We start from the raw sequence: 19,596 nt of genomic DNA, 5'->3' as shown, positions 1-19,596 counted from the left end.
TCCTCAATAGCATCTCTCTGGAATGAGTAGAAGGTTGACCTTGAAGATGCCCTGCTGTATTTTCCATTACAATTGAGTGTTTTCATTCTAGAGTTTATTTTTGTACTGGAAATAAGAGAGTGCCACCATTGCTAGTTTGTTTTTCTGAGTCTCTTTTGTAAAAGTCTTATGTTGCTTATCTCAATTGGCAAGGTCGCCTGTAGAAACAAAATCATTTTCTCTTTGGGAATGGAATTTCTCAAACGCCGAACGGTTTTCTAGAATAAATGCTGATTCTGCTTAGTTTGGTTGGGGAAATGTAATGATTTCCTATGTTACTTGGTCCTTTTTTTCCAAATGTATTTGTCTTTCTCCACAGGCCACATTTCCGATGAATCCTGGCGCAGGAGTAAATCATCATGCTTTTAGTTTTAGCCCTTTTCTGGCACCCATGCCTCATAGTGTTGGATTAGTTCCAACGGAAGTTCTCTCTAGTGCCCCTGTCCTTGTACCTGGAAGCCCACCCATTTCAGTTGCCGGATCAGGAAATATGCCGAAGCATATGCGGACAGACCGGTTAGAGGTAAAAACGTTGCATCAATTTAGTTCCGCACCAGTAGTGTAAATATAGTATGATTGTTGGTGCATCCTGCTTTTGTTCTTGTATCCATGTTTATTTGACACTGGCCTTTATATTTCCAAATTGTGCTCAAGTGCTATAAAGTCAGCCAACATTTGAAAGGCGTGTTATCATTTTGTATGAGCACTCCATTGGCATGGTCAGGAGGATAGTCACTATGCGTACCGTTGAAATTGGAGGACAGCTGAGATTTGCTACGAAGGAACAAGTGACGGATTTAATAGCTAGGCTGTAAAGAATTTTTGTTTTTCAAAAAGAGCATTGAACGGATGTCATTTCAGTTAAGCATGTGAGATGAGCTAAAAATTTAGAAGGTGAGTTAAACGCAGTTTCAAACTGAAAGGAAAAGCAACCAAATGATGGGAGAATCCAACAAGGATTTGAAGACAGGTAAGGCCCAGTGTTGTTGAATTTAATGTTTGAATCAAGAGAAATGAGGAACACACAGGTGAAGGATTGAGAAATGTTTTCAGTTCTTGGCTGGGTTTTGCTGTCAACAGTGAAGCAACATCTATCGCCTCTGGCCTTGAAGAAGGTTGACCACAAAGGTCTGGCCATCCTCGTGACATCGATTTCCCTTTTCCTGATGGTTTGAATCTGGCACCAAGTCAAAGGGATCTCTAGGTATCCAATGGCACTGATATCAGCAAACAGGATAAACAGCCAATCATATTGAACCATTCTCACAAGTGAAATGTGCCATTTATCCTTCACTTTCAATTAAATCTTACAATAAGCAAAATAAAAATACACGTGTGGCATTGTGGTTAGCACTACTGCCTCACAGTGCCAGGACCCGGGTTCAATTCCTGGCTTCGGTCACTGTGCAGAGTTTGCACATTCTCCCTGTGTCTGCATGGGTTTCCTCCCACAGTATAGAAGATGTGCTGGTTAGGTGCATTGGCCATGCTAAATTCTCCCTCAGTGTACCCGAACAGGCATCAGAGTGTGCGCCTGTGGGATTTTCACAGTAACTTCATTGCAATGTTAACGTAAGTCTACTTGTGAAACTAATCTTTAACTTTAAACTTTTAAAAAATGATTCAGACAAACACATGGGATTAGGTTAAAGCTGAAATTGGATAACTTGTACTTCAAAATTAAGTGGAGTATATTTTAATCGTAATGAATTTTGACATTGCACAAATATGAAATTAGTTTTCCAGAGCCAAAAAGAACTTTCTGTAGTTAATTATGAATTTGGACATTAAAAACCTATTAACACCTCATTCAACAAGGTATAACTTGCAGGATTTTTTGCAATGACACTAACCGTGTAAAAGGACTAGTTCAGTGAATCCTATTCCTATATGGGGGTACTTCACATCTGTTGAAAAGCAATGAATCACTGACAGCAATTTCTGGAGATTCGCATTTAGCTGTGTGCATGTGTGATCATCTGAATTTGCTGTCTGTCTCCGGGAACCAGTTATTGCCGCTACACGTTCCAGGTTGTTTGGACCTTGGTTGTCGCAATTCTGAAGACCAGAGGTGGAAAAGTTGGGAATTGAAATTGTTCTTCCGAGGGAACTTTTCAAATGCAGACAATAAACATATACCAAAACTTAGTCAACTTATAAATCAAAGATCGTGAGTGTATTATTGTCAAAGCCAGTTTTTGTCCTGGCCAAACAAATATATACTTTTTAACGACAGTTACGCCATAGAGGCTGAGGGGTGGAAATTTTGGCTGGTTATTATTTGCTTGGTTCCAGGAACACTGGTGACTTGTGTCTACTTGCTGCTGATCCCAGCTGAGATTAGCAATCTTTGGCACAGGTCAACAAGCAAACCTGAAACCTCCCTGGCCTATATGACTCAGTATTATAATATTTACTGAACCACTGGGAGCTTGGAAACATGTGCTTAATTGAATGTAATTTGATTTCCATATCTTAAGATTAATTAAGAAACATATTTTGATCAATTTGATAAGCAGTTGACTCAGTAAACAATTCGAATACACAAAAGATTAAAATGACTACTTAAAATAGGAGCGGCATGGTAGCACAGTGGTAGGGCTAGCATGATAGCAGAGTGGTTAACGCTGCTGCTTCACAGTGCCAGGGTTCAATTCCAGCTTGGGTAACTTCCATGTTGAGTTTGCACATTCTCCCTGTGTCTGCGTGGGTTTCCTCTGGGTGCTCCAATTTCTTCCCACAGTCAGAAAGATGTGCTGGTTAGGTGCATTGATCTGAACAGATGCTGCCAGACTGTGGCGACTCGGGGAATTTCACAGTAACTTCATTGCAGTATTAATGTAAACCTTACTTGTGACCTTAATAAACAAACTTTAACTTTAAATGTTTTGCATTTATTTTGTGCCACGCTTATGAAGCCATTCCTACAGTTGTAACCATTCAACCTAAACAAGTAATCATCATCAGCCAGAGCTTCTCACCTCAGCCTCTTTGAAGTAACGGCACGTGTTAGTTTGCTGAGGACAGATATTGGGCTTTATCATTTCTACAGTTTTTATTACCAATTTCCTTTTTTGTTTCGTGGCATGGTCCATTGTCTTTTGGTCTGGTGAAATAAAACCAAGTATGGAATTTTCTTGGAGCACAGTAAGATTATCGGAATATAGAGATGAACAAATCACACGCTGATTGTGTTTAGTTCTATTGGCATTTGTACAAATGCCATTTTCAGGTGTGAAATTGATTAGGTTAACGTCCTCATGAACCATCTCAAAGAAATAGAGGACTCCTAGATTTTGTGGTTGTTACAATCAGCAACATATGCTCCAGGAGAATAATGTTCACAGTCTCAAAGTTTTCTCAAATACCAAATTTAAATTTTGCTCATTTAAGCGAGGTACCATTGCGTCCTTTACTGCAGAACAATCATTGTTCAGGTCTAAATTTCAGGTTTGCGTTTAACATTGACTTTAACCTGAGAATGGTTACAGATTAAACAGCTTCACCGAATCTAAGTGCAACACTGTCTTCTCATTTGGTAGGTGTGCAGGGAGTTTCAGCGAGGGAACTGCACACGGGGTGAGACCGACTGCCGTTTTGCTCACCCCGCGGACAGCACAATGGTGGACACAAATGACAACACTGTGACTGTCTGTATGGATTATATCAAAGGTCGATGCTCCAGAGAGAAGTGCAAATACTTCCACCCTCCTGCTCACTTACAGGCCAAAATAAAGGCAGCGCAGCACCAGGCCAACCAGGCTGTGGCAGTAGCTCAGGCAGCTGCTGCAGCAGCAACAGCAATGGTAAGTTATTTAACGAGATAACATGTCACAAATCAACTTATTGTGCAGCTCATAAAATGGCTAAGTTGGATTGTTTTAGATAAAAGTCGCCCTGTGATGTGCTGCATCTGATGCAAACGTCCTCATAGTATTTTTGTGTGGAGAGATTGTAGCTGACGGTGAGAAATATTAAGAGTTAATGAGCAGTGAGTTGTTGTTTACCATTCTGAGCACCATCAGCGCCACATCTAAGCCTTAATAATTTCTAACCTCGCAGTGTAGAGGAGAAAGTAATTATATTTTTCATGGGAAATGAAGCAATGGGAAGAGCAGTTAATTGTTGTGCGGAATCTGTTGGGCAATAAATCTTACTGGTGTTAAATTAGCAGTGTTCAGAACTGTTTGTTTGCAGTTGCTTTAAGAAAGATTATTTGGCACTGTTAACTATGAGGCAGTAACATGATAATGCAAACAAGCCCATATCAAATTTCTATTTAAATAAGTCAGTAGTTTTCTAATATTCTATATACTGTTGTATGGCTGGATTCTGATGCAGATTTGTTATGGAAGCCAATGAAAAAGCACAGTAAATACATTTTTAATTTTTAAAAAATTATTGAAATTTGAAACAGTACCATCACTGGGGCTAATTTATTTTGATTGCACTATAATTTAGAGTGATGAAGAAAAATGTGTTTTCCACAATGCCTAAAGGTCCTCTTCTCTGCTTTGTTTCAGGTTTGAAGTTACAGTTTCTGCTAATAAATTCTGTTTTGTTGCAGTACATGCATTTTTGTTTCTCTGAGCAGTCTATCTTCTGTTAGTAGTGCCCAGAGATAAAGTTAGAATACACTTCTGACTGTAATGTGACCAAGATGAGAACAAACAATGAATTCTAACACAACATTACAAGGTTCCACTTCCTGAAAGGCAAAACAAATGCTAGCTGACTTTCTGACTACCATATAATGAAAAGGAAATAATCTAGCTTTGATGATGGAAATGATATCTATCTGTGTTGCATTATCAGAAAGGTAAAATCCTGGGATTTTGGCTCGAGCAGGAATGGATTAAACTCTTGTAGTGTCTAGATCAGTTAAACCATTGAGTATGCTTTGATACTGTATTTAAAGCGATGGAGGTACAGTGGGTATAATCTAAATCAATGTATATATCCCAGGTATCTCTGAAGTATTATTATTTCAAAATGTGACATTGGTTAAAATACTCCAGAATAGATGATGGTATGATGCTTTATTCCATTGTTTATGGAGCTTGAACCTAGTGTTCAAACTAAGGGAATTTCACAGTAACTGCATTGCAGCGTTAATGTAAGCCTTACTTGTGACTAATAAATCAATTTTACTTTAAACTTTATACTTTAAATAATGCATATTCATTGCAGTTGGCTTCTTTGCCATCTCCGCCCCCCCCCCCCCCCCCCACCCTTCCCATTCATTTTTTTAAAAGAAAGGTCATCATTGGTGATCCCCAAATTTTTTGCTTATAAGGAAAGGTTTTCGGCCCATTAAAATGTGTATTTTGAATGCCATCAAGTCGCCTGAAAGTGACTGACTACCCGTGCTGCTCAGTGTTACCGGGTCATCTATAATGAACACCATTTCCTTAACTGCTAAACACTCCTGAGTACTAATTAACTGTGTCAATTTTTGATGCAGAATGCATTATTAATATTTGCTTAATTGATATTACTTGGGTCTGTTAATCTAGCTTAATTTATGTACTAATGAATCCTGAGTTCTAGTTGTGTTGTGTCACCTCTTAGCTTGACCTTTTTTAGTGCCACTCTTGCTGGCCTCCACACGTCAATACCTCATAATCTTCAACTCATTGAAGTGTTCACCCACACTTGCATCAGCCCATTGGCTCCCCATGCTTCACCATGTCAAGATTAAAATGTTTTCAAATCTCTCAGACTTATTCATTTTCTCCTACGTGCATCTTCCATTTGACCAACTTCAGGTGACAGCTGCTCACTCAGGTGCATTGCTGACGATGGCTTGTTCAGCCCCTTTGGCACTGCCCACACAGACTCTTCATCCAACTCTTGACCAGTTGTTTGACTGGGCCTTCAGTTTTCCATTCCAGTCTCTTGCACTGCCCAATGTTCATTGATCACAGCATCTTTTTGTGTCTTGTTCCAAAACACACAGGAAATCTTTTTGCTCATGAGGAGCGGCACATAAATGTGAGTCCAGTCTCATGTCAGGCTGAACTTTTAGAATTGATTTCCAGCGTTTCTTCAACACTGGTTTAATTCATGTCTCTACTTGAGTTCACGTTCTGGGTGTTTTAAGTCCTGATGGCTATTGTCATCATTAGATCATCACCCATTTATGCCCAGTTTGTCCTTCATTGGCTCCCAAATAGAGTGATGATTTTATTTTTTCCAGTTCAGTGCTTTGAAACTTTTTCAAACATGAGTTTTATTTTCTTGAATGGAGAATGGTGTTGCTGTTAAATATGAGTGAACCAAAATAGCTCATTTGGCATTTTGACAGGCCAATTCTCAAGCTTTATTTGGGTTAAGGAATTGCTTCATTATCTCCCTAAAACTGCAGCAGTCAAAACTGGAATGCTTGTCCAATGTTCATCAAGTCCTCACACACATACCTCCCTCCTTCCCAATCCTGTATGTTATTGTCTTACTAATGTGGTAATGTCACTGGAGTTGTAATACAGAGACCCAGGCTAATGCTCATGGGGACTGGGTTTAAATCCCACCACAGCAACTGGTGGAATTTAAATTCAATTAATAAAATCTGGAATTGAAAGCAAGCCTTATCATCAATTGTTGGAAAAACCCATCTGGTTCACTCGTCCTTTAGGGAAGGAAATCTTTTGTCTTTACCTGGCCAAGCCTACATGTGACTTCAGATCCACAGCAATGTGGTCGACTCTTCTGAAATGTCCTAGCAAGCTACTCAGCTCAAGGATAAGTAGGGATAGGCAATAAATGCTGACCTTGTCAGCAGTGCCCACATCCTATGAAAGGATAAGTTTAAAAAAGACAATCCTGATTATTCCATCCAGATCTCCATATATTGTAACTATCACCACATATTAGAAAATATTTTTGCAATTTAACTGGGACATATGATGCTTTTGGCAGAATAGCCCTGACAGCTGGTGTTGTAGCTATTGTGCTGGTGTTTTTCCTCCACTTGTACGACTTGCTGTGTTCCTACAGTGCACATGGGCGATTGAAATGAGAAAAGGCAATTACCCATCTGGTAATGTCATCCTCATTCCTTGAGCAGGAACCTACAAAAGCCATCAGTCCCTGTGGGCACATAATGCTGAGACTGGGGGGTTAAGTGAGTTGGTCACTATTTGCAGTTAGCTAAAGATTAGCGCGAGCTGGCAACAGGGCTGTGACGGTTGTACAAATTCTGGAGTTATTTACAATGTAGGAATCAGCAATGTCCTGAAGTACCGCCTCTCAACAACAACACATAGGCATTTCCAGGTGCACACTCTGCAAGTGGTTTCCTAGAACCCATCAAGCTAGGTTATACTCCCACAGCTTGTAGAGGACTCCAACAGATGGATAATCTGTCTTCTCGCAAACTATGCAGCAAGCTTGAGCAAAGCACTTAAAGCAAGACAGGTTTCAACAGTTTTTTTATTGTGGAATATTTATGGCATGCCAGTCTTAATGAAGGTGAATACTTGCCCAAGTAAAGAGAGAAATTCAAGGTATCTATTTTCCAAAAGAATTGGTGGGCTACATCAGATTTAAAAAGTAGGATTGTTATTGACTAATAATTTACATTGAGTTAATGCTAGTGTTGAATGTAATCTGTTGAGGTCAGTTAACCCAGTTGGCTAGATGGCTAGAGTATGATGCAGAATGATGTCAGTGGCTCAGACTCGAGGCCCATACTGGCTGTGGTAGTTCATGAAGGCCTACCTCCTCATCTTAGTCCACACTTGTGGAGTGATGCACCTCAAGCTATGTATAATCAATTGTCTTGCTCTCTGAAGAAGAGAGCCCTTTGTGGGCTATGGCTGTTTACCTTGCTTGAGTGCAACCCAAAGTGAAGTGGTATCATCTGTGTTGTAAATTGCCCATATTTCATGGACTCTCATCTGGCTAATAAATAGATGGCACGCACAGACTGGGGATCTTATAGGGCTGGATATTGAGAAAAGATAAAAGTGAACTCTGATCTTGAAGAAAGATGTCCACAAAAATCTAGCAAACTCTGTCATGGGCTCCCCCTTTCCCAATTTCAATTTGAATCTGCCACTAATTCAAAGGAATCTCCAGAGGTGGAATTTTCCCATCCCACCTGCCATGGAAATCATAGCGGGCGAGGGTGGACTCTGCAAAGGACTGGTGAACTTGGGTGGGAATTTCTGGCCTTGGGGTGAGCACAGTCAGAAATTCCCATCCCAGGAGCCTCCAGCAGTGATGTCTTTGAGGGTCAGCAACCAATCACATGGCCATACTCTCTCAGACAGCAAACCAGAAAGTTAAAAGATTTTAATCCCTTTGTTTTGCATAGCAATTTTTACAGATGACTGGGGCACATACATGGGATTAAGGTGGAAACTAAGATATCAGAAACTTGACAAAGAAACTACTATAAAAAACGTGGAATTTATTATCATAATGGGAAAAGTTGACATTCATCAAATGTAAAATTACTTTTTCAGCAGTGAGGCTGTTCAGCAGTAATTATGAACTTACTACTCCGTTTAAAAACCCAGTTATACCTCATTCAGCAAAGTGCAACATTTTCAAAAAAAATTTTATCTCTCGAGTGAAAGTTTCTATCAGTTCAATGATTTCTAATTGATTACAATCTGGAGAATTTTCTGCACACCCTCTTCAAAAATGTAGATTCATCGCACCTTCTGGATTTCCACATTTAACTGTGGACTCCATAAAATGTTTAATTTTCACAGGCGATGAACACTGACAGTGTGGTACTTTGGAATGCAGCTCCTGGAAATTAACTCCTTATTCAAGTGCCAAGTTAGCTGATCGCAGACACCAAACGATGGATTTGGTGCAGTAGGTCTCTATTCTTGAAGCTTAGAGAGGGGAAGTTATTGTCCATATTGCTGATCACTGTCCAATGGCTCCTGCTGGCATGCAGCTCGTTGTTGCGTGAGGGCAGGAATGGGTTTTCCTGGGATGTACTCTGTGTGAGCCTACAGGTTATTTATGTGTATAGAACCACTGTTCAGGCAAGAGACCAGGGAGTTCCCTTACCTATAGTATGATATTCTAAGGCGTCAACGCTTTCTGGTTGAAGAAAAAGTTGATGGATAAAGGAGAAATGAACAATGAGAAGGGACTGTGTGCCATACATTTCACACAAATATTGATAGTTTGTTTAAAATTAATCTCAATTGGCTCCCTACAGATCAAGACCATAATTAGTCGTGTGATTCAAGCTAGATACATTATGGAAAACATTCCTGTGATCCACACTGTCAAACTACATCATACAATAGCTAGTTAGCATCCAGCAGTGTCAGACCAGACACTTGGGAGGTCCCTTAATCTTGTCTCTACCAATCTGCTCAGGACTTGGGTAAAGGTAATTTAAGGTAATGCATATCCACTATGCGTGTGCAAGTATGTGTGCGCACCTACACTAGGCAAATAAAATGCTCTAGAGCTCTGTTTTTGCCCAAGAGTCCTGTAGCTTAAAGATAACTTTGTCGCTGAGCTCTGTCTAATGTGTCTTGAGTTCACTCAGCTGACGATTAAAAATAGCAAAGTTATTTGCACCTTCCCAGATCAGAATAGATCCCTGAATGACAGCAGTGCCAATATTTGCAGAAATGTGGTTGAGGATCCAGGTCCTTGCATGACAAAACATGGTTAGAGACCAGGCAGTTTCATGCTTGACTCTAGATCTGGTGTAGACCTATAATAGGAATAATAGACCTATAATAATGTAGACCTATAATAATGTAGACCTATAATAGACCTAATAGGAAGGACTATTACTTACGGGGCGAAAAACTGCAGCAGGCGACGGTGCAGAGGGACCTCAGGGTCCTTGTGCATGAGTCGCAAAAACCCAGCTTGCAGGTGCAGCAGGTGGTCAGGAAGGCGAATGGGATGCTGGCCTTCATAGCGAGGGGGATTGAATATAAAAGTAGGGAGGTCTTGCTGCAGCTGTATAGGGCATTGGTGAGGCCGCAACTGGAGTACTGTGTGCATTTTTGGGCGCCGCACCTGCACAAAGATATTTTGGCCTTGGAGGGAGTGCAGAGGAGGTTTACTAGGCTGATACCGGAGTTGAGGGGGTTGAGCTATGAGGAGAGGCTGAATAAACTGGGCTTGTACTCGTTAGAGTTTAGAAGAATGAGATCTCATTGAGACGTATAAGATGATGAATGGGATGGATAGGATAGAGGTGGAGAGACTCTTCCCGCTCAAAAAAGACAATAGGACTAGGGGGCACAGCCTCAAGATAAAGGGGGGGCGGTTTAGAACGGAGTTGAGGAGGAACTTCTTCACTCAAAGGGTGGTGAATCTCTGGAATTCTCTGCCCGTTGAAGTTGTGGAGGCTGCCTCGCTAAATATTTTTAAGACGCGGGTTGATGGGTTTTTGATAGGAGAGGGGATTAAGGGTTATGGGGAGAGGGTGGGAAAGTGGAACTGAGCAGCGACAGATCAGCCATGATCTTATTGAATGGCGGGGCAGGCTCGAAGGGCTGGATGGCCTACTCCTGCTCCTATTTCTTATGTTCTTATGTTCTTATGACCTCCTTGGACATTTCTCCCAAGTCCAAAGTGAAGATTTAGCCCTAAGTTGTCCAGAGGGATTACTGAGTTTTGATGAGCCATCTATTAGGATATCCTTCCTAAGGTTATGGAACCAAGATGGGAGAATTGTGGTAATACAAGTCAGCTGTGATCTAATTGAATGGCAGAAGTGGCTTGAGGGATGTATAAGTTCCAAGAATTAGGAGCAGGAATAGGCCATGAGATCCCTGGAATCTGCTCCACCATCCAATAAGACCATGGCTAATCATCAGCCTCAAACAAAATTTTCTCATCTCATTCCCCATATCCTTTGATTTCCTTGGTGTCCAAAACTCACTCCGTCTCAGCCATGAGGATGAATACTCAAAAGACGTCCACAGGCCCTGGAGTAGAGAATTTCAAAGATTCACAACTGTCTGATTGAACAAATTTCTCCTCATCTCAGTCTGAAATGGCCAATTTCTTATTCTGAGCTTATGCAATATAAGACACTCAGCCAGTTGAAACAGCTAATGAGCATCGACCTAAAGGAATGGGAGTAGGCTGAATGTCCTACTCGGGTATCAATGTTCTGATGATAAATTGGCTTCTGTATGGAATCCAAGCTAAATTTCTTAGGACCACTTTAAGTCTGACTTTGACTTATTTTGTCATAGTGGCCTTCCTTCCTTTTGAAGACATTGTCAGTCTTCATGTGTAAAGCAAGATTATTGCCTTAAATTTACTTTGGAATTTTAAAAGGATAGAGCTGTCTCAGATCTACCTGCAGTCTTTCTAAAGACAAAGTGTCCTTCACACAACAAAGACAATAATAGAACTATCACAGTGGTTAGCTCTCCTGCCCCACAATGCCAGGGACCTGAGTTGGATTCCCAGCTCAGGGCACTGTCTGTGCAGAGTCTGCACATCCTCCCCATGTCTACCTGGATTTCTTCCAAGTGTTCCAATTTCCACCCTCAGCCCGAAATACTTGCTGGTTTGGTGCATTGGCCACGCTAAATTCTCCCTCAGTGTATTCAAACAGGCACTGGAGTGTGGTGACGAGGGGATTTTCACAGTAAGTTCATTGCAGTGTTAATGTAAGCTGACTTGTGACACCAATATTAAAAAAGATTTTTAAATCTACGGATATCCATCTCTAGGGCAGATTGCTAAGCAATGTATAGCTAATTAAGGCATAGGTAGGTTTTGTTTTATCTTATGCTTTATATGTTTATATGACTGGAGCTCGTTCTGCTTCTCCATCCAGCTGCTTGGGTTAATATTGAAAGGGTATTTCTCTACAACACAGCATTGACATAAAACTAGCATTTTATTGATCTGCTCAGAATGATTAGCATTTTGCAACATATCTAGTCAATGATTGCCCTAAAATGAAGTAACTTACTGATTAGCGTTATTGTATTGATTAGCCTCGTTTAGTGCGTAAATTGAGTAAAGGAAGAAGCTAATCTTCAATGCTGGGAGTAAGGAAATAGATTCTCCAGTTGGCTGTTTTGTCCCCACAAAAAATAGGGAAAATGAGATTTGGGGGGTAACGTGAAATCTATTTTATCTGTCATATGTTTTCAGAACTTCACTGCTAGTCCTTCCACAAATCAGCCGTCTTGGTTTCGTGAGAATTATTGGGTAGTGTTTTAATTGTGCACCTTTCTTCAATTGCATCACACCCAGGGTAGAAATTGCAGAATTAACTTTAATTTGCTTACCGTCAGAGTTTGTTCATAACCTCAAATGCAGTTCAAATACTTTGTTTTTGCTGTGGGAGCAGCTGAAGGCTCTTGCATGCTGTCTGATGTCTAAACCAATGTAACTCAAGTTCTTATAAGTCCTGGTTTTGTGAGCGATAAAGGTGAGATTCATAGGTGCTAGGGACAGAATGTTTCTTCGCTTTCCGCTTCTGCGTGGGAAGTGAATGCTACCATACAAATTTAGTGTAAACAGTTGCAGATAAAAGTCTCCTAACCTGAAATCTGTTAATTTCAACGTCAAGCGAGCAGCCCTGCTGTGCAAGTGTGAAATTAACTTTTCATATTGGTGGGTTTTCTGGCTTGTGTTAAAACTTGTCAATTTATTTGGAAATTAAGTGCAGTCTTTTATTAATTGCTGTGGCCTCGCACTGTCAGAGATTTAGTTTGATAATTTTGCATGAAGCCTTTGCAGCCGGTGAGAAGGTGATACATCCATTATCGCCAATCTGGTGTGGATTTAAAACCATGTTGTCAACCCAAGAGAGCTGTGTCCTAACACCCAGTGCCACTCAGACCCTAGGATTGCCAAACCTGCTTGGAATGTATTCTGGGTGGTTTCATCATGGGCCCGCCATTGGTTGCCCCACATGCCAGTTGTTGTGCTCACACCAGTTAGCCACCAATGGCAGCTACAATGCCCTCAATACTCTGTGTCCCAGAAGCCATTGTATCCTTCACGTTGGTTTTGCATGTGAGCTGGGGTCACACTGCTGCTGCCCTGTTCTGGCCACGGCAAAGTGAAAGAACAGAATGCCTCTTGTGACTTTGCTCAAAGGAATGTCTGAAACAGTAAATTTTATTTCTGGATCATCCCAGCACAGTCCTGTAGGCTTGATAATCCGATGGGGATCTCTCTCTCTCTCTCTCTCTCTCTCCCCCCCCCCCGCCCCCAAAACACACACACAATTTTATTTTCAAAAATTAAGTAATATTGTCGTTACTTTAATTTAAAGTATGGTACTGTGGATAACTGCCGAGAATTGTGGGGGTGGTGTGGTTTTTTTTGTTCTGGGTTGGAGAGGGGCAGCTTTTAATGTTTTACTGCCACCTAAAGGTACTTACAAATGAGCAATGCAGAATCTAGCCATCTTTGTGTAGTTGCATATTTCATAAAAACCTGAAAGATACAATAACTTCATTATAAGCTTAGATAATTGTTGCGCACACACATTTTGCACAAGTTGCTATTAGAAATAGTTAAAGGATATTTGTGTTTTGCTCTCTTTTTATGTTTTTAACCAAAGGTACAGTAAATGCTTACTTTGCTGTACAGTACTAATTCAGTATTTGTAACTGCAACCTTTTGACAACTCATTTTATGCATGCTCTGTGATGTATGTTGTATACTGCATTCAGGGTTTTTTTTTTGTTTTTTTTTCTCCTCACCTACCTGCAATGTACTGCTGTTCCCATGACGCACTTCTGCTTGCTGTTTACCTGTATGTTAATACGCTTGAACCCCATTGGTCCATTGCCATCATATGCTCGCTGCCTGCTATTTAAGACTCAGTCGGCTGCCAAATCTGTGAAACGACCCCTCGAGGCAACCTTTGACCTGGTACTTTGACCTTTCACCTTCTTGCTTTGCATGCACTGTAGTGATAGTAAAAATAGTATGGTAACTTAATAGATTTTATTTTTAATTTTATTATAAATGCTTCTAATTAGATGTTTGTTGGAAGGATATTATGTTCATACTAACTAAATGTACTGGTCATTAAAAAACCATACTGTTAAATGTAGAAGTTATTTTGTGGAATATCAGATGTTTGCTTCTTGCATTTCAGGTATAGCAGCAAATAGCCTTCACTGCACACTATTGAGTATACATATTATAGTTTAAATTCATGATAAGTAATTTGTGTTTTGATAGCATTATGATGTGTGGACTTTGTACCAATCTGCTCTAATTAAATTGTTTAACTGTGTTTCCAAATTCCAATATCGCGAGAGTATTTTCATTAAATGTATTTTTTTTGGGTTAAGAACCAGTTTCCTTTAAAATAATGCAGATCTGTTTTCTGTAATGCAATAATGTCAAGTATCACAGCATTAATTATTTGTACTTTGTTTAAAAAAAAACAAACTACACTTATACCTTTTACAGAAAACCTGCCATCAGACAAAAGTGTTTTTTCGTATAATTTGACTAATACTTTCAGTGCATGTCAGGAATTTCAAACTGTCTTCTCTATTTATCACACTTGTCTTACTAAATCCCTCATTCACAGGCCTTTCCACCTGGTGTCCTTCACCATTTACCAAAGAGACCAGCCCTTGAAAAAAGCAATGGCACCAGCACAATCTTTAATCCTAGTGTTTTGCACTACCAACAAGCTCTAGCCAATGCACAAATGCAGCAGCCAACATTTTTTCCAACAGGTACGTCCATTCCCCCTTTCTGAGAAAATTATAGCGTTATGCTGTCGACTTGCTCGAATAAGATAATGTAACCATTACCACACAAGTTAAATGTTCAAAGATTTATTTCTGCTTGTTACGCCTTACTTTGCTTCTTGCTAGCACTTGCATCTGCATGTTACATGAAGTAAAACGGCTATAAATGCTGTGTTTAATTTATTCTGATAGGACAAGACTCAACAGAAAACGCCTTTGATGTACTTTAAAACCTGTTCTTTCTTTGAATGTTTCCATTGAACCCAGTTCAAATTATGTGAATCATTCATTTGTTTGAAATTGCATGAAATGTCTTGGAGGCAGGTTGTATTTCTATGCTGATGGTCTTCAGGGATAGCTTCAGTTGTGTATTTTTCATCAAAAAGAATTTCTGTAAATTATTACTTTTGTGCTGATAGACTTACCTGAAGCTGTTTAAAAACAAGTAATTTTAATGAGATCAGTACTTGCAGTGAATGCAAAATATTTGATTTAAAAGATCACACCATGTTAAACAATAACACTTGACATCAAAGGATTGTTTAGTAGTAAATGCTTGGATATGTTATATTTTGACATCTTTAAAGCTTCTTGTTTTCCTGTGCATAGTCTTGATGATGTACAGCTTTTGAGCCTGTTTCCCTTTTGCTGCAAGTAACTGGTTACCACCACTGGTAAACGTCCCTAACTATTGCTTGTGCTATTAAAAATCAATCGTGTTCAATGTCATATTCTGAGCAAGCTCAGTTTAAATAATAAGATTAGTCTGGGCCCTTAGTACCCCTTAGTGTCCCATGATGTATAGCTTAGGAGGATTAGTGGGATGGGGCCTGGGTGGGATACTTTGTTGAGAAATCAGTGCAGGCCCGATAGGCCAAGTGGCCACTTCCTGCGCTGTAGGGATTCTGTGAAGATACTACTGTTTTGCGAATTTATCGTTGAACATAGTTCAGAGTAGTGTATGATCGAACATGCTCTGAATGAAATCACCAGTTCACATTTTCTGCTCTTTAACGGACAAATGGGCAGCAAGGTGGCACAGTGGTTAGCACTGCTGCCTCTTAGTGCCAGGGACCCAGGTTTGATTCCCAGTTTGGGTCACTGTCTGTGCGAAGTTTGCATGTTCTCCCTGGGTCTGCCTGAGTTTCCTCCGGGTGCTCCGATTTCCTCCCACCGTCTGAAAGACATGCTGGTTGGGTGCACTGACCCGAACAGGTGCTGGAATGTGGCAACTAGGGGAATTTCACAATAATTTTATTGCATTGTTAATGTAAACCTTACTTGTGACTAATAAATAAATAAACTTTTAACTATTTATTTAATTATTCTAATTGCCTTTGAGAATCCTATCCCACAGAAAGCGACCAGTTGGCCCATTTGCCAGCTCTTTGGAACAACTATCCAATTAATCCCACCCCAGTGCTCTTTCCTCACTTGTAATCCCTCTAAAAGTAATCAGTCACTTGTGCTGCTAAACTGTTAATCCATGTTAGATTCTTTACTGGCAAAAGAAAAGCTACAGTGATAAATTTTAAATATTTTCTGTAAACTAATGCCCCCACACAATCAAAAACTGAGGAACTGATAACTGCATTTTAATGTTTGCACCTTATTTTTTAAGCCTTTATTATTCTTGAAAAATATGCAAAACTGTATATACAAACAAGGTCATTAAATTATTTAGTTAATGTGATTTGCTTTGAACACTAAGTTGTAATGCAAAAGATATATTTTACCTGCAGTATTTAACCTATTTAAATGTTAAAGAAATAGAAACTTCAAGAAAAATACTTGCAAAATATTGATCTACTGATTAAATGACATGTAATTAGATGGACTGTTTCACTGACAAGATCGGTGCTGAAAATATGATTAATTCAGAATTGCTAATTTGGTTTAAGCTTTTTAAAAACTGCAGCAAATTAGTCTAAATGGAAAGTAAATAATATTGTTGTTGAACAAACCACATAAAAATTAATCTTGATTTGTTATTTGTGTAAGCAAGTATTAACCCTTGGAGCAGAGGCCAGATCTAATTAGATTTTTTATTAGGAATATGTTCTTCACACTTTATTTAATACAATTTATTGTTATATAATATTAAAAATAGACACTTTAATATTTGTGTGTCATTCAGCCCGGAGTGTGATGCAGAGTGACGCTAGCTGCACACATTCAATCCTTGTTCTGGCAGTGGCAATTCATGGAGGTCGGCCTCATCCCACATTTGATCTGGTTGTGCTGCCCCTCAAGCTATGTAACCAGTTGAGAGGTATTTGTGGCCTTTTGTGGACAATGGCTAATTACCAGTGCCCTTGCGCTATAATATTTCAAGAGACACAGCGTGATGGCACTGCTGCCCCACAGTGCCAGGGACCTGGGTACAATTCCAGCCTTGGGTCACTGTCTGTGTGGAGTCTGCACAATCTTCTCGTGTCTGCATGGGTTTCCTCCCACAGCCCTAAGGTGGTGTGCAGGTTAGGTGTCTTGGCCATGCTAAATTGCCCCTTAGTGTCCCAAGATGTGTAGCTTAGGGGAATTAGTGGAATGGGGCCTGGATGGGATGCTTTGCTGAGGAATCAGTGCAGACTCGATGGGCCAAGCAGCCACTTCCTGCACTGAGGGATTCTGTGAAAAGATACTATTGTTTTGCTACTTTATCCTTGAACATCGTTCAGAGTGGCATTTGACCAAATATGCTCGGAATCAAATCACCAGTTCATGTTTTCTGCTTTTTAGCCCAGTCTCTTAAGTTTTTATTTATAGTTGCTACTGTCTCAAAGGATGTTAAAACTCAAAATAGCCCTTGTTCCATCTCTGCTTTCATTGTGCTATCAGATATCAATGTTCTGCAGGTCCCGTGGTTTATCGCAAGGACTTCTATTGTCTTTTTTAAGAAAAGTATTTTACTGATGAGCCCTTGGTGTAAAAATAAATTCTTGCACCTCATTAAACAATGAATCTCAGAGGGAAGAGGAGCATTTTGAGTTTTGGACTGAATCCAGCAGTGTTATAACTAACTTGAGATGTGGAAGGTATTTTTCTGTATTTGTTTTTCAAAGTCTTGGCTTTGTGATCTAACACTAACCATGCGTTTTAATACTTTTTTCCCTCCCAAATTCACCTTTCTAAATGTTCCACTGCATGGTGGCAGGGTCGGTGTTTTGCATGACTCCTCCAGCTACAACTGTTGGTAGGTTTCACTTTTTGTTTCCTAACCTTGAATGTAATGATATTTAATGAGAAGCTCGTTTCTTTTAATAAAGATCATCCTAATCACTTTAATTTGCCATGAAAATAAATATATGCTTTGAAATAGAGAATTAAATCGTCAAGTTATTTCTTGGGTTAACCTGAATCTGAATAAGTTAATTTTAATGTAGAATTTATTTCATACCTCAGTTTTGAACCAAGATTTTAATCACCTTGTGCATTTTCTTTGAAAACAACAGTTAAGAGTTAGGGTAAAGCAATACATTAAAATTTTGAGTAACTTGAGTTGCTGTATCAAAGCACAGCATGCATTTACCTATTGTCTTGAATTCATTACGACTGTCATTTTGGAACAAAGACTGGCTGAGAAATTTACTTCTTGTTCTTGCAGCCCATACGGTGCGTATAATCCGCACCCATAATCTATATAACCTGTGAGGCCTTAGTTGGAAATGGAAAACCTATAGTAAATTAGTGTGAAATCAGATTTTCCGCTGTAAAATCCTCCTATATATAAATACCTCTTTAAGCACCTTGGTTCTACTTGATAACATTGAATCTATTTGAAGTAAGTTAGAGAATCAAGTCTTAATATATTATGTATCAGAGTCTCCCAGAGAAGTTCAGGGAGGTACATTCTTAAAAAACTTCTCTTACTAACAAACATTTGAAAATAACAGAACCAACGCAGGCATCATTAACTTTATTTGACCCATCTTTTGATAATAGGTTTTTAAGTATATAACAGTTAAAATTTGGAATTGAATGCTTTCCTTTGGCTGTGGCCTTTATTAAACATGACAGCATATCATTATGAAAAAACATTCCCAGTGTAGTTTGTTTACACTTTCTTAATATCATAAGGGAGAAAAGTTGAAGATTATTTGCAGTTACTTTCTCCCCATCCCCTTAGCTTCCTATTGTATGTTCTCTGGGAAACACTGATTATGTTGGCATTGGTCCTTTTTAATTGTGATTGTAATAAGCTTTTTTCCTTTCTCTTTTTTTTTAATTTTCTCCCATGCTTCCTTGCTTTGCATTATGATTGCATGTCACCTGCTGGTGTAACCTCCTCCTCCCTCCACGATGGCTTTCTGCTATGTGATATCTGCCATGCCCAAAAACAAAATACAACACATGTCATGGTTGCCATGTGCCGCACCCTTCTGTTCATTGCTTCCATGGTTCCCTTCCTGAAAGTACCCTTGATGCACAGTGCTACGCCCGCCACTGTCTCTGCAGCAACAACACCTGCCACAAGCGTTCCCTTCGCCGCAGCAGCTACAGCCAATCAGGTTTGCTCCTTTTACAGCTTTCTTTCATAAACCCTCCCCCCCCACCCCATCCCACAACTCTAAACGAGTTCTCGTTTCTAAAATCTTGGTGAAATTGTCAAACACCCAATTGCCGGAAAACCAAATTGAATAGTTGCCAAGCAGGTGCTTGTTTAGAGTTGTCATTTATCCCAGACAACAGTATGTTTTTTGTGTGTTCTGTGCTGCATTATTTTTCATTAATTTCAACCTCGCTGTACTAATCACATTTTTTTGTTTAAAGTTCATTAAAACAAAGTTGCACTGTTGTTGCGCTATGCAGCGAAACATAATTTATTAAGTAATTATTTTTGGTATGAACGCAAAAAAATTAGAAGATA

The 19,596-nt window shown here is 39.6% G+C and overlaps 1 protein-coding gene across 14 annotated transcripts in view; it reads left to right on the top strand.

Annotated features, from left to right (window-relative positions):
• Positions 1 to 19,596, top strand: part of mbnl2 (muscleblind-like splicing regulator 2) — a 99,813-nt gene that overhangs the window by 59,234 nt on the left and 20,983 nt on the right. For 7 of the 14 annotated variants that reach the window (XM_080198071.1, XM_080198076.1, XM_080198072.1 and 4 more), the window contains 5 exons: positions 359 to 562; positions 3,582 to 3,845; positions 13,837 to 13,890; positions 14,564 to 14,714; positions 17,884 to 17,922. In XM_080198071.1, coding sequence (XP_080054197.1) covers positions 359 to 562; positions 3,582 to 3,845; positions 13,837 to 13,890; positions 14,564 to 14,714; positions 17,884 to 17,922 — 712 coding nt within the window. Of the gene's footprint in view, positions 1 to 358; positions 563 to 3,581; positions 3,846 to 13,836; positions 13,891 to 14,563; positions 14,715 to 17,883; positions 17,923 to 19,142; positions 19,238 to 19,596 lie in introns of all 14 variants that reach the window. The other 7 variants (XM_080198078.1, XM_080198083.1, XM_080198082.1 and 4 more) reach the window with 7 other exon arrangements.

This window comes from Carcharhinus amblyrhynchos, chromosome 10 (assembly GCF_965287045.1).
Source record: "Carcharhinus amblyrhynchos chromosome 10, sCarAmb.v2.hapA, whole genome shotgun sequence".
NCBI classification, from domain to species: Eukaryota; Metazoa; Chordata; class Chondrichthyes; order Carcharhiniformes; family Carcharhinidae; genus Carcharhinus; species Carcharhinus amblyrhynchos.
This window is presented reverse-complemented; position numbering and strand designations above follow the sequence as displayed.